At 64.4% G+C, this 13,852-nt stretch overlaps 1 protein-coding gene across 2 annotated transcripts; it reads right to left on the reverse strand.

Moving 5' to 3' along the window:
* Positions 1–1,556: 1,556 nt before the first annotated feature.
* Positions 1,557–9,916, reverse strand: VIL1 (villin 1). 2 transcript variants are annotated; one of them, XM_068948917.1, is made up of 20 exons: positions 9,812–9,916; positions 8,080–8,181; positions 7,683–7,757; positions 7,353–7,549; positions 6,886–6,994; positions 6,309–6,419; positions 5,972–6,174; positions 5,378–5,456; positions 5,129–5,227; positions 4,757–4,910; positions 4,519–4,619; positions 4,230–4,367; positions 3,824–3,982; positions 3,523–3,702; positions 3,226–3,371; positions 2,913–3,057; positions 2,434–2,622; positions 2,193–2,261; positions 1,814–1,951; positions 1,557–1,736 (listed from the first exon to the last, which is right to left on the reverse strand). In XM_068948917.1, exons 1-20 carry the CDS (start codon positions 9,899–9,901, stop codon positions 1,623–1,625), a joined length of 2,598 nt encoding a protein of 865 aa, XP_068805018.1. In that variant the 5' UTR covers positions 9,902–9,916; the 3' UTR covers positions 1,557–1,622. The 2 variants fall into 2 exon arrangements, with proteins under 2 accessions (XP_068805018.1, XP_068805017.1); XM_068948916.1 differs by lacking the exon at positions 9,812–9,916 and adding an exon at positions 9,561–9,682.
* Positions 9,917–13,852: the final 3,936 nt, after the last annotated feature.

Consider the following 13,852-nt stretch of genomic DNA (forward strand, 5'->3'; position numbering starts at 1 on the left):
ATTTGGTCTTGATTTACTCCTCCGCTTCGACTACTCTGATAACTGTAAAAACATTTGTGTCAATGAACTGGAAGTTGTGTGCGCGAGCCTCGGCGGAGCGCGGGCGACGGGCTTGCACAAAGAGCCTTCACAAAGCAGGGGCCGGTTTCCTGACCCGAGCCGCAGCCTGCGCCCTGAGCAGCTGAGGAGTAGGAGGAGCAGAGCTTTTTGTCACATGTAGCTGTGGCATCCCCTTCCACCGCCTTTTCCGTGCAGCACAGATAGCAAGAGGCCGCGCGTCTCCCTTCCTGCCCCTCGTAGTCGAGGGGGCTGGGCGCCGGGCACCCCGTCCTCCGTGCAGCAGCGAGCGTGAGGCACGGCCGCTGGTCCAGGCCCCTGCGTTCTGCTGCGCCGCGGCCAGGCTTCGGCCGTCCGTGAGCATCGCTGCGCTTTGCTGCAGGAGCTGGGTGGGCTGCAAAGAACTTGTCTGTTTTGCTTGGTTTTAATTGAGCTACTTAGCCCTGTACTCCACTGCCAAAGAGAGGAAAGGGGTGCGGGACCCCTGGCAGCTGCTGTCCACTGAGCTCTGCTTCTTCACTCCAGGCTTATTGGGTGAGGGTGGGGGGTTTCCAGGTGTGCGTGGGCACGTGGTTGAGGACCTGCCGCAAGGGCTGCCACATGCCTGGGTTGGTTTCTGCCTTCCGAGTGACTTTTGGATTGATTACACTGTTGATATGGAGCAGCACTTTTTTCTCTGTGTTTTAGCAGACCTGTTCCTCTCTATTCTTTACGGTTTTTGCTCTTGTTCCCTCCCCCCCTTTTTAAATGATGTGTAGATAGATTTTTGTGAAATTAAAACCTCTTTATTAACCCTCTCATGGTTTGAGATCTTCTTTCCATGAAGCCTGGGCTGCCTCAACACTCAAAGGCGTGGGCCACCACCCTTCTGCCTGGGTTCAGCTCCTGCGCTTTGCTCTTATCACCGGCCAGGACTTTGCTCTGGCGCCCAGTAACATCCCGCCTGTGTTTCCAGCGTGTCCCAGCTCGTTGCCAGCGCCCCGCTGTCCCTCGGGCAGCTGGCGCCCTGTGCCCAGCAGCGCCGTCCCCATGGCCGCGCTGTGCTACTTCCCTCGGTCGTGCGTGTACCAGCCCTTCAAGCTGTAGCTTGTTCCTTTTACCTTTGGTACCACAAGTATTTACTGCGGTTTATGCACGGGCGCGTGCAATAAGGCAGGGAGCGGCTCCAGCTGTACACAAGACCTTTGGCAGGGAGCTGCAGCGGGGCACGCAGGAAGCCCTGCTGCGCCAGGCGTGCTCTTGGGCCGGGCCCCGGCCTGCTGCGCCCGCCCGGCGCCGGCACCCCGGCCCAGGGGTGGCAGCCGAGCAGGGCACCGGGTGTGGGCACTTTCCGTTCCTACGCTCACGCGCTGCCTCTGAGCAAGCTGAGGCCGGAAGCAAAGAAAGGAGCCCAGAAGCCAGAGGGGAAGGAGCTGAGGGTGAGACCCACCACGGCACCCCCAGCTGGTTTAGCCCTGTGCCACTGGGGGGGGGGGGGAGAGGGAGAGATAGAGCCCCACTCTCCAAACTTGTTTTATTTAATAAAAATAACGAGCACAGTGCATGCCAAGGCTGCGGCTCCTCTCTCAGAAGAGTCCTTTCTTCTTCTTGAGGTCCTGCTGTTTCCACAAGGGCAGGGCAGCAAAGGCAGAGCGGGTCATGCCGAAGGCGGCCTTGAAGTCCTGGTCGGAGAGGTGGTCCTGGGGGAGAGACAAGGCTGAGCGAGAGCTGGGGGGGCCCCGAGCACCCTGCCAAGCCATTGCCCCCCTAGGCTCACCTCCTTCCTGCTGGGATCCACACCTCGGGGCAGGTCTTCTGCTGAAGTGCTTTGGAGCACGTCCAGGGGGAAGGTTTCCAGCTTGCTGGGGGCAAGGGTGGTGGTGGCCGTGAAGATTTCTTGCCTGGAAGTGAGCTCCTGGCCGGGGGCACAGAGTCAGGGCCTGTCCCATGGAGCCAGCCCGCTGGGCATGGTCAGCAGCCCGGGACAGAGGTGCCAGCCTGGCTGCAGGCTTTGGAGGCCAGTGTCCCACACTGAGTAGTGTGGCCTTGTGCCTCTGGGTCCTGTCTGCCACGGAGGACGGCAGGCTCCCTTCACCCCTGCAGCGCTTTCACCGCGCACAAACCCCATGCCCCCTCCCGTTCCGCGTGACACTTACTGACGTGAGCTGTCCCAGGCTGCCGTCATCTGCCAGCTCGGCTCTGAGCTCCTCATAGGATTTCTTGTCCTGCAAAAGGGGGGGAGGGGGGGTAAGGGGGTGTCACAGAAGTGCTCAGCATGGGGCCAGCCCGTCCTGGCTGCCAAGGGTGAAGCAGCACCCTCCGCTAGAACGCTGGCTGGGGCCAGAGCCAGGCTTGGTCCCTGTCTGCAAAGGACCCCTCCAGCCCTCCATGACTCACGGTCCACTTGAGAGGGTCCCAGGCCAGGAACCAGCCTGTGAAAGTGGGGGGCTCATAGCCTTGCTTCACCACGATGATGGGCGTCTGGAGGTCGCGCCCGCTGGGGTGGCTCCGCAGGTACTCCTGCACCATCACTGCCGCCGCCTCCTTCTCTGACTCGTTGGCGCCTTTCCCCAACCAGAAGAAAACCTGGAACAAGGCTGCCATGTCCCACACCTACATCCTACTGCAAGGGATGTAGTAGTGCATCGTTTAGGGCCAGGCCTGGGGACATGCAAGCTCTGTCCCTAAGGAGGGGCACTGCCAGCTGGGAAGCCATCCTGGAGCAGGGGGGTGGACAAAGGGGCGCTGGAGGCAGGGAAGGGGCTTCTGGACTCCCATCCCAGCTCCTCTGGCTGTTACAGGTCCTCCACCCCCTCAGAGATGCCCATTTACGGGATCAAAGCTGTCCCATCCTCCCACCACCACTACTAGCCCACCTGGTCCCAGACATCCAGAAGGTAAACATCGTCCTCCTCCAGGTCATCCTGGGTGAAGTCCACAATCTCTGTGGCCAGGAAAGTGCCTGTCTTATTGGAGCATTCGAAGAGTCGGGGGGCCACGGAGGGGGTCTCTTCCTGCAGCCTGGGGGGAAGGGGGTAAAACACCGTGATGGGGAACAGGACCCATCTTGCTTGGGGACTTGAGGCCCATCACTATGCTTGAAGGTGGGCAGGGACAAGGTGCCCCTGTCCCCTCCCCTGCCACAGTGGGTCTCTGCTGCCCCAGGCCCCAGGGGCACAGAGCTGGTACCTCTTGCTGTCAGCGTACTGGGACTTGCCCCCCAGGGCCATCCAGAACTCGGGAGGCTCCTGTCCCTCCGCTACCACTGGCTTCTCTGCCTTGGAGATGATGTCGGCCACCATCTTGCCCATCTCACGCTCATCTCCGCTGCAGCCCTGCAGAGTAAGTACAACTCGTCCGTCACAGTCCCCAGCCACTGCCTCCCACCCCGGCTCCTCATGCCAAGGAGGAGACAGAGATACTTCTCTTTGGTGGCCAATGCCCACCCCAGAGCCTGGTGGCAGCACTGGCGGAGGCGGTACCCACCTTCCCATACCAGAGGTAGCAGCTTGTGGGGGTCTTGAGCACGAAGACATCATTGGAGTTGAGGGAGGAGGCGCGGACAGGCACCTCGAAGGCCTTGGTGTTGTACTCGTTGGTGCCATGCACGTGGAAGAGGCGGGTGGCGGGCACAGGCGCTTTGCTGCCTGCCCGCGACGTGCCACCCTGGGGACAGCGGTTGACAGGGGACAGGGATAGGCTGTCACCACTGGTGCTGCAGGCTCAGCCCCGGTTGCCACAGGACCCCCCAAGTTGTGTCCACTCCCTCTAGCCACCCTATGCTCACCGCGTAAACAACCATCTTGCCCTTGAAGATGGCCATGAGGTGCACCGGCTCCTTGCCCATAGTCACCCGAATCTGCACCGGCTCATTGTTGTACTTCTGGTCCAGGATCACAGCTTGGTACGCCGAGGCGGTGATCTCGTCCGTGCTGGCTTGACGACCCTGGGCAGAGCAGAGGGGAGCTCAGAGCCAGCGCCTGCCTCAGTTTCCCTCTTTGGGAAAGAGCTGTGCTGCTGTGCACAGGATGGAGGGCAGGCAGAGATGTGGTGGCAGTGAAGCAGTGATGCCAGCATTGCCTTTCCCATAGGGGGCACAGCTGGGAACAGAGCCCCCAGGTCCAAGGAGATGCCCCAGTGCTGTGCCACTGGCTGTGGGTGAGACATGGCAGGGATCCGGCCTGGGGTCTCACCTGCCAGATGTAGATGATGCGGTTCACCTTGGGCCCCACGTGGTAGGTGTACAGCACCAGGTAGCAGTCCCCACCGTAGAAATGGCCCAGCCACCGCTTCTCCACGGGCACCAGCTCCTGGCCCTCCACGCGCCACACCTGCAGGGACAGGGCTGGCACCACGCTGCTGGCAGGGCTGGGGCATCCCCAGCCCCGCAGAGCCACGGCCTTGTGGTATCCCCCAAGCTTAGCCCAATGCCTGTGCACACGCCCATGGCGCCTGACCCAGCCTCGGCACCCACTGTCCTACCTCAGCCTCCCCAGATCCGTCGTCCACCATCTTCTGCTGGGCGGCCAGCTGGGGCTTGGCATGCAACGTGGTGGCGTCGAACTTCACCTGCTCCACCTTGGCTGCAGGCAAGGGCAGGGGCTGAGCTCAGTGCCAGACACGGCCCATGGGGGTCCTCCAGGACCCCCTGCCCACTCCCTGCTGCAATCAGGATGCCCCGAGCACGGGACCCAGGCATCGCCCAGCTGGGGGCACTCACCCACTTTGCCCACAGTATGTGTCTTGCCCAGCCCGCTGGTCTGGGCAGGGACTGTCCATTTTTGAAAGAGCTGCCTGAAGATGGACGATTCGGATCCATCATTCTCTGTCTCCACGCTGGTGCTGGCTGGGTAGTTCTTGGCTTTGATGAAGCCCTGGGAGGAGTCGGACCCTGCGCGTGAGCATGGGGTGCCCAGGGAGCAGGCACCTCAAACCATGGGGCCCAGCGAGGGGGTTCCCAGTACCCTCTTCTGCAGGACCCCCCCAATGCTGGGCATAGTGACGGCAGCCCAGGAGCGTGCACTGGGGGTGACAGTCCTGCAGCCCCTCGGGGCTCACTGGGGGGCACCCCATAACTGTCCCCAGCACTCACCAGGGCCCTGCTCATTGCCTGCTGCTTCTCCTCCTTGGTGGAGTCTCTCCCCTTCCACACGAAGATTCTGATCCCTCCTTGATCAAGGATGTAGCAGTCCTAAGGGGGCACGACAGCAGCAAAATTAGGACCTAGGGCAGCTTTAACCCTTCGAAAGCTGCTTTGGTAGCAGGCCCCAAAGCTGCTTTTGAAGGGTTAAAGCTGCCAAGGAAACTGGGCGTTTCTCCATCCCCAGGATGGGTAATGCACCTCATGTAGGAGCATGTCTTGAGTCAGGGGTCGAATGGCAACCTCCTGTATGACCAGGTTCCTGCTGGCATCAGAGACTCTGGGGAGGTGAAAGAGGACAGGGAAGGTTAGGAAAGGGGTGGGGAAACCTCTCTCTGGCCTCCCCTTTGCAGTACCAGGGCTGGACATCCCTCCCCTTGCCCATCCCAGTTCTCCCACAGTCACAACCTGGTTCACAGCTCGCTCTGCCCTGGAGCAGGGCCGTATCCAACCCTGCTCCCAGCACATGCAGTGGTGGTGGGGGAGAAGGCAGCGGTCAGACAGGACGGGGCCATCCAGCTTAACCAGGGACATGCCGTCGTGTACGAAGGCATCAGTCACACCAGCACAGGCATCTCCCTACCAGCCATTGGGTATGAGCCCCATTGGCACTGAGGACTCCCCTGGCCCCAAGGACCTGGCCCCTCACAGGGGCTGCCCGTGGGGATGGGAGCCATGGGTCTCCTTTCTGCTGGGGTCTCAGTATTGGGATATGGTAGAAAGGGGGTGCTACAGCACCCAGCACCCTGTGCCCCAGCAGATGCCTCCATGGGCAACCCCATCCTCACAACTCACCGGTAGAGCTTTAGGGAACTCTTGAGAACCTGGTCCACGACCTCATCAGGAATGGCTGCCTTGATGTCTTGCTTCTCGCCTAGCACGTGCGTGAGGACCTTCATGAGCCCTGGTGAGGCGTCCTCATCCTCGCCGTCCACCACGCCAACCTTGGCACGCCCGCCACGCTCCCGGTCCCGGATGTCCTTGGCCAGGGTCATCGCCTGCACCCAGGGAGAGGGGCCATGGGTCAGAGCAGAGGTGGGGCTGGTCACCCACTTCATAGGGAGAGGACCTGCCTAGGGCCAGGGCAGCCACGCATCCCTCGGGCTGCAGGGTCCAAGTGCCTTGGCCATACCTTCAGCCTCTCGGTGCGGTTGCTCTCGGGGCCATTCCATTGAATGATGAGCTGGCCCAGATCGAGCAGGAACACGTCACCCCGGTTGAAGCTTTTCCAGCTCATCTCCACCTGCGACAGAAGGCGAGGCTGAATGCATGCAGGACTCCTGGGTCCCCCGGCTCCGCAGCCGCTGTCTGCCTCAGCCCAGCAGGAACATCCTCTCATGGGTGTCTCCAAGCTGAATTTCTCCTCCATGCCCTGACAGGGGCTTTTCACGGTGCTCCCATGGAAAAGGCTAGCTGGGAAATGCAGCCACCTCTGGGGCAGAGCTGCGTGACCTTTCCCACCACACAGCTCTGGCTGAAGGCAGCTGTGTCTGGGGGGGGGGGGGGTCTGGTCTTATCCTGACCCCAAAAAGCACCTATGCTAAAGGGTCATGGCTGGCTAGGAGTTGCTGTGTGGGTGCTCAGCTGACACCCATCCCGTGTGGGCTGCAATCCTGCTGTGGGTGCAAGTGAGCTGCATCTGGCATGGACAGGCCTGGATGGGGCTGAGGGCGGGGGGGGGGGAAGCCCACCCCGGCCCCATAACTCACCTCTCCTGCCGCCACAGTCTTCTTGCCCTTCACGTGCAGCAGGCGCTGGACGTTGTAGGTGTTTGTCTCCACGTGCTTCATGCCCGAGGCTGTGCCACCCTTCTTATAGCTGGGAGGACAGATGAACACGGCATGAGCCCTGGTCACCCGTTCCTGTTCCAGCAGGGTCCCCGTCCCCCAGGTGTGCAGGGAGGTGTTAAGGGACGTGCCCAGGGCCAGCGGCAGAGGGGAACGGGTTGTGAACCGAGGTGTCCTCCCACCCACTGGGGCAAACTGCGAATGGCGCGAGGCCGCATCAGGACACCGCTCCTGCCTCCCCCGCGCCTTGCTGGGGCAGGGCTGTCCCCGTCCCCCAGTGCAGGACAGGTCCTCCAGCACGGGGGGCGTGCAGGGGCTGTGGGGCCAAGGCAAGGGGGCAGGTGAGGATGGCTGTGCTGGGAAGCGGGTCCCCTCGGTGGCCAACGTACATGAGGCCCTGCTTGAAGTAGGAGCGGAAAGTCTCGCTCTCGTAGCCCTGGGCCTCTCGGTGCTGCACGGCCACGGTGCCCAGGTGGTCGTCCATCTGCGTGGTGTAGATGGCTGCAGCCCCCTGCTCGTCCTGGCTCGATTCCCGGCCCAGCCAGTAGTGGATGTCGTACGTGAAGCTGCTCCCAGTCTTGCGCGTCTGCAGGCGAACAGGCCCCTCTAGAAGAGCCCGGGGAGCCGAGCACCCCATGGCCCCAGTGTGGTGTGGCCAGGACCACCCCCACTCCCTGCAGCCCCCCCACAGGGCAGAGCCAGCCCTGGCCCCCCCGTACCGACAGCAGGACGTAGCAATCCCCTTCGTAGAAGTTGCCGTAACTTTTGGGGGGCACCGGCACCATCTCCATGTTCTGCGAAAGGAAGGGACGAGTGAGTCCCAGCACGGGGTGGGGGCAGCCCGCAGGGTCCCCTGCCCCAGCCCCACGCACCCCTCTGCACCCAGCTCCAAAACCTGGGGGGGGGGGGGGGGGGATTTAACCCTTCCATACTGCATTAAGGCCCCCAAACCGAGTGGCTGAGGACACAAAGTGGGGCTCCCCCTTCGTGCTGCCCCTGCGAGCAGCCCAGGCTTGGCAGCTCTGCTCCCTCCGGGGATGCCCAGGCACCCGGTGATGGGTGCCCACGGGGCCGCTCCCCAAGGGAAACCCCCCCGAGGCAGCCGGCCGTGCCCACCTCGATTCGCCAGATCTGGAGGCCCGGCGTGGTCTTGTTCAGCGTCTTGCTGACCTTGGTGCTGAGCTCCACCATGGTGAACGGTGCTGCAGGCAGGGGGACCTGCGGGGACATGGGTGACACCCTCGTTAGTGCTAGTGACAGGCAGAGTCGGTCAGAGGCAGCTCTGCGGGCAGCGTTGCCCTGCCGGGGCTGCAGCGGCAGCGGCCTGAACCCCTGTGCCGGGCCGCCTGGGGTAAGGGCATCCCTGGGAGCCCGAGGCTGGGGTGAGGGGCACGGAGGTGGAGATGGCGCCCAGCCGGTGCGGAGCCCACGAGGGGGTGTTGCGGGGCCCGGACTGCGGCAGGGTGCGTGGCGGGCAGGAGCTGGGAGACGAGCGGGGCGTCCTCGGTGCCCGGGCACGGGGCCAGGCTGTGCAGGACATCTCCAGCGCAGCGACCGCACCTGGGTGACACTGCTCCTCCCCAGAGGCAGCCAGCACCGTGCCCACTCAGCCTGTCCCCACGCACGGCACGGGCGCAGGGCAGCCTCCCACGACAGGGAGCCAGAGACGCCCGGGCTTTGGCTGCCTGCAGAGGCACCCAGTGCCCCCAAAGATCCCCTCTGCTCCCTCATGCACACAGACGCCCCGAGCCCCGGAGAGACAGGCAGGCACCCAGCATCTGCCAGTTCCTGCCAGTGACAGCTCGGACCTTGCTGGGCCGGGTGACCTGCTGGGGACCTGCTACTGCTCACAGTACTGCACCAGCATGCATGCACGCTCCCGTGCATGCGTATCCACACACACATGCACACACACATGCGTGTGCACTCTTGCACACACACATGCACTTGCAACCGCTCTCTCGGCTCCAGTGCCCTCCGCACAGTGTAACCCCTGCCCTTCGGGCTGCTGGGGCCTGACCCCCTCCCAAGCCCCCCTCCATCGCCTTCGGGGCCCCAAGCCTCCCCATGTCATGTCAATGCTTCCCATCTCCCCCCCCACCCCCAGCCTGGGCAGAGTCGCACCAGGGAGAAGTGCAGCAGTGTGTCAGAGGTGTGCCGAGCGTGCCGGTTGTCAGCCTGGCACTACCTGAAGTCACACACCCTGGGCGGCTGCGTCCACCAGGACAGCAGCATTCATCGGCAAGCGGGCAGCAGGGTCAGGCACCCAGGACCAGGCAAAGACCTCTGTGCACCCTGGTAGAGGCTGGCAGGGGACAGCGAGCCATGCCCAGGGACAGCTGGAGGGGGAGTATCTCTTCTCCCCCAACCCACCGAATGAGTCCCTCAAAACACTACCTGTTTCCACAGTGCTGGCCTGAGAGCACCCACCTCCCCATCCCCTGGTGCCGCAGGGCCTGGACCGGGCTTGGGAGCACGCCTGTGCCCGGTCCATTCCCAAGCCCGGTCTCAGGCCACCCTGGTGGCAGGAGCCACGGTGGCTGTGAGATGTGCTGTCCCCCCGCCTGCCCCCGGCCACCCCAGCCCCAGCCCCTCACCTTCCCTGCAGAGCTGGGCACAAGGCGGGCGTACCTAGGCAAAGTGCTCAGGTGCCAGCACCGAGGAGACCTTTGTCCCCTCCTGTCCCAGCCCGTATTCACCATATAAGGGCAGGAACAGCCTCGAGTCAAGGTCCCCGCATCCCTCCAGGGCTTCTTGGCACCCAGAGAGCCCCGTTACTCATGGGTTAATTATCCCCCCAGTACTATCGCAGCACAAATCTACCCCAGCACCCCGGCTGCAGGCTTACTGTGCCTGGGGCGCTGTCGGCCACCCTCCCCAGGGCTGCCCCCGCGCTGGCTGCAGGCACAGACCTGGCGGTGACGGCGTTCGGTGTCATGAGTTCAGACCCACTGGTGCTGCAGCGTTATCTTCCCGGGGCATCCCCTTCCCGCCCCACGGAGGCCCACAGCGTATCACCTGCCTGGCAGTGGGACTGTCCCCAGGCACGCCAGTCCCCAGCCAGGCACCGTTTCCCTGCTTGCTGCCCAAGAAGCGTGTCCCCCCCGGCCCCCTTGCAGGGCTCTCTGCAGCCCCAGCACAGGCGCACGGGGAGCGGGATGCGGAGGGGACGCCGGGCTGGGAGGCAGGGCTCACTTCCAGACCTCTCCAGCATGGCACGGCCCAGAGCAGGGGTGAGGGTAAGCACAACGGCAGGCCCTATGCTAGCCTCAGCACCTGGTTTGGATCCGGCCAAGAGCAGAAGCTGGCTGCTGCATGCTCCTGGCAGCGTTGATAATCGCCCGTGGTACCTGCCGTATGTGGCCAGGTGCTGCCGAAGGGCCATAAACCCCCGGCGAGGCCAGCAGGCAGGCGAGAAGGGCTGCGCTGCTCTTCCGAGCATCGAGCTCAGGGAGCACCCTGGGCGGCCGAGCGGTGGGACGGGCCGTGGGACTGCGGGATGGGGCAGGGAGTACGGTGCTGGGGGTTGGAGCATGGGACAGAAGGATGGGGCTTGGGGCTGTGGGATGGAGTATGGGCTGTGGCGAGGAGCCGCAGGATGGGGTTGGGGACTGTGGCATGGCTGAGCTGCCCCACCAGCCTATGCTGCCCCAAAGCATCAGCCCAGGACATCTCAGGCAGCAGAGGAGGCTCCAGTGGCACCGAGGTGATGCCGATGTGCTTGCCATAGGCGATGGGGAGAGGCGCACTGTGTCTCCCATCATCCCACCTCCCGGAGCCACACCAGGCACCGCGTGGACTCACCAAGGGCAGACGCGCTGGCAGGACTGGAGATCCCAACGGCCAGGGCTGCCTGGGCCCTGGGGGACCACGAGGGACGAAGCAGGGTGTGGGTGAGGAGATGCTCCCCGGCACCCTGCGCCTAGGCACCAGGGTGCTCTGAAGCAGCAAAGCCCAAAGGAGCAGGGCGAGAGCTGTGTCCCCATGCTGCAGGGAAGGGAAGGGATGGAGACCCTGCCGAGCCACTGGGTGCCCCTGCCTGGGAGGACCTGTGGGGACACAGGGCCGAGGAGTCGCCAGAACAAAGGCTGTAGGGTGGGACTGGGGTGGAGACAAAGATTCCCCCTGGACCCACCTGGAGAAGGTGCCAGGCAGTGCAGGCTGGGCTTTTATCAGCACCTGGGGAGAAGGGAAGCGGCCGCAGGGCTGATCAGTGCCTGCAGCTGACAACCCCGCAGCCCGTCGGGCGATTACCCGAGCTGGCGGCAGGGAGAATGGGGCTGCACTCAGCCTTTCGCCCACAGCCTGGGTTACAAACCCATGGCAGGAGTATGAATCACCCCATGCAGGAAGTACTGAGCGGAGGGACCCAGGCGCCCGGCTCCCTGCCTGGGCCGTCCCTGGCGCCGACAGCCGCTTACTTTCTGTTTCGTCCTGCCGCGCTGCGGCCTCGCAGGGGTGGGGGGCCAGCGGGACCCTCACTGAGCCCCCGGCACAAAACGCAGCCGCTGCTGGGGTGGTGCGCTGCAGCACCGGGGCTGCGGCAGGGACATCAAGGGGGGACCCGCTCTGCGGCGGCTGCTCCTGGCGTTCGGGAACCCTCCAGCATGGACGAGCCGGGGTCCCTGGGGATGCCCAGAGATGGCTCGCGGCCTGGAGCTCCCTGTCATGAGGATCCTGGCTCAGCCCCGGCTCTCGCTGCCTTCTGTCGTTGCCTCTTGGCGCTTGCGTGGGCAGCGGAGAGCCACGCAGCACGGGGTGACCCATCTCCCTCCCACCTGCCCCCCTTCAGCTGCCTTTTCCAGCCAGCTCCTTGCATGGGAGCAGGATTTGAGGGATGCCTGGGGGCTACGTAAACCTTTGAACCGGGTTTTGCAGTGGCAAACAGGCCCCCAGGCTTAGCCAGCCCGTCTTATCACTCCCCAGCCCTGCGGGATTGCCACAGCCTTATCTCACCTGCCCTGCTGAGCCAGCACCTTGCGCCACGGTGCCGCGGGGATCCCGTGCCCTCGCCCTGGATCCGACCCGTCTCCAGGCCAACGGTGGTGAGAGCGGCAGGTCGGTGCCAGGCGGACGCAGCACCCAGTCGCGCCCCAAAGGCCCCTCGATTGCCCTCGGGGTTCGGCCGTGCAGAAAAGCTGAGTGGCGCAGCTGTGCCTGGGGCTAGCGAGGTGCAGGATGTGACCCCCAGCACAGCCCCAGCTTCATCCCCTGCCCCAAAAACACCGCAGGGGACGCAGCTGGCACTGCCATGGGAGAGGGATGGCGGAGCTGCTGTGGTGTGCCCCACAACCTCTGCCATCCCTGGGGTTGCTCCCAGTGCTCCCAGCACCCCAGGGTCCCCCACTGACACCCCCAGCAGCCTGCCCCCCCACCCAGGGGGCACCTCAGGAGAGACTGGGCACCAGGGGTGTACAGGGGAACACTGTCCCCTCACTGCATCCTCCCGCCCCAAAAAGCTGGCGTAGAGCCAGCTGGGGGAATGGGGCATGGCCGAGTCTGGGGTGCAGGCACCCCATCTTGGGGCAGGGGCTGTGCTCACCGGGGAGAGCGAGCTGGCATGGACTGGGTGCTGGCCGGGATGAGACTGCGGGTGGAGAAGGCAGGGTCTTCAGAGTACCCCCCTTCACCCCAAATCCTGCCTGCCACCCCCAAGAGGTCCTCAGTCCTAGCAGTGGGGTGAGCCAGGTGTAGGCTGGCAGCCACAAACAAGGGGGTGCCCTGACACTGGGGAGATGGGCTCCCACAGCACCTTCCACTCCCCTGTACCTTCCAGCCCCTCCCCGGCCGTGGGGGCAGCTCCAGCCCCCCTTGCCCCAGCCCCCACCCCACAGCAGGGCTGAGCCCTGTGCCCCTACCCCGGGGTCCCCCAGGGGTCCCTTACCTGGGTGCAGGGCCCCCCCGGGGGGGGAGGCTGGGGCTGCGTTTCGGGGTGGGGATGCCCCACACGGCCGCTCTCCGCTCGGTGGCCGTGTCCCGTGGCTGAGCCAGCCGCTGTGGCGCAGGGCTGGGGGGCACCGCACCAGCCGCAGCCGCAGCCCCCTCCTTCGGGCCCCCTAGCCAGACATGTTGGGCCACTAATGAACTCAGTAATTAGTGCAGTGATGAGAGAGGACAGGGGCTTCATTAATGAGGAGAGGCATCAGGCCAAAGAGGGCATGGGAGGAGGGGCAAGTAAAGAGACCCCCCCCCCCTCCTCCATGGCACCTCGGTGCCTGCACATTGGTAGCAGGCTGCAGGGGGGGGAGGCAAACTCCCCTCCTCCAGCTGGAGGGGGAGCATCCGACACATTAGCAGGGGGAAACTGAGGCAGGGAGCACTTGTGGTCCTCCCCTCCATGCACCCACCGAGCCCTAGGGCTTGGGGGTACAGCTCATGTGGATAAATTCAACTCCCCTGCCTCCCCGCAGGCTATAGGGGTGGGATGCCTGGGTCCTGTTTCTGGGAAAAAGGGCAGGAAGGAGGGATGGGGGGTGCCCACTGTGCCCCCCTTCCCAGGGGCACATGGAGGGGCACCCCATGAACCAATATCCTCCCCAAAAGCCAGCACTTTGTGGGGTGGGTGCCCTCAAACTAGGGGCATGGGAGGGTGATGCCAAGCCCCCCGAGAGGGTCAGCTCTGCAGGGACGAAGGCCTGTGAGGGACCCCCCCACCCCCCGGGCAGCAGGGCTGGGGGGCAGCCCAGACTCCTGGGTTCAGCCCGTGCGGACACGCACGCCCATGCACCTACACAGCACGGACAGCCGGGCGGCTGGCACGCGCACGCGCCCTCGACAGACGCACGCAGCAGACACCGGGCACACGCGCGTGTGCGCCCACATGCACAGCCCAGACACGCACGCTGCACACACGCGCTCCCCCCGGCTGGCTCTCAGCACGGCTCCCCTT

The sequence above is a fragment of the Struthio camelus genome, chromosome 6 (genome assembly GCF_040807025.1).
Source record: "Struthio camelus isolate bStrCam1 chromosome 6, bStrCam1.hap1, whole genome shotgun sequence".
In the NCBI taxonomy this organism is placed as follows: Eukaryota; Metazoa; Chordata; class Aves; order Struthioniformes; family Struthionidae; genus Struthio; species Struthio camelus.

Bases quoted from the DNA above. Each gene is read 5' to 3' on its own strand.
- VIL1 (XM_068948916.1), bottom strand. From the start codon at position 9,665: ATGGTGAATACGGGCTGGGACAGGAGGGGACAAAGGTCTCCTCGGTGC. The intron at 4,368-4,518 runs GTAGGACAGTGG...CTGTCCCTGCAG, and splicing joins ACGGATCTGGGGAGGCTGAG to GTGTGGCGCGTGGAGGGCCA. The intron at 2,262-2,433 runs GTGAGTCATGGA...CCCCTTTTGCAG, and splicing joins GGGACCCTCTCAAGTGGACC to GACAAGAAATCCTATGAGGA.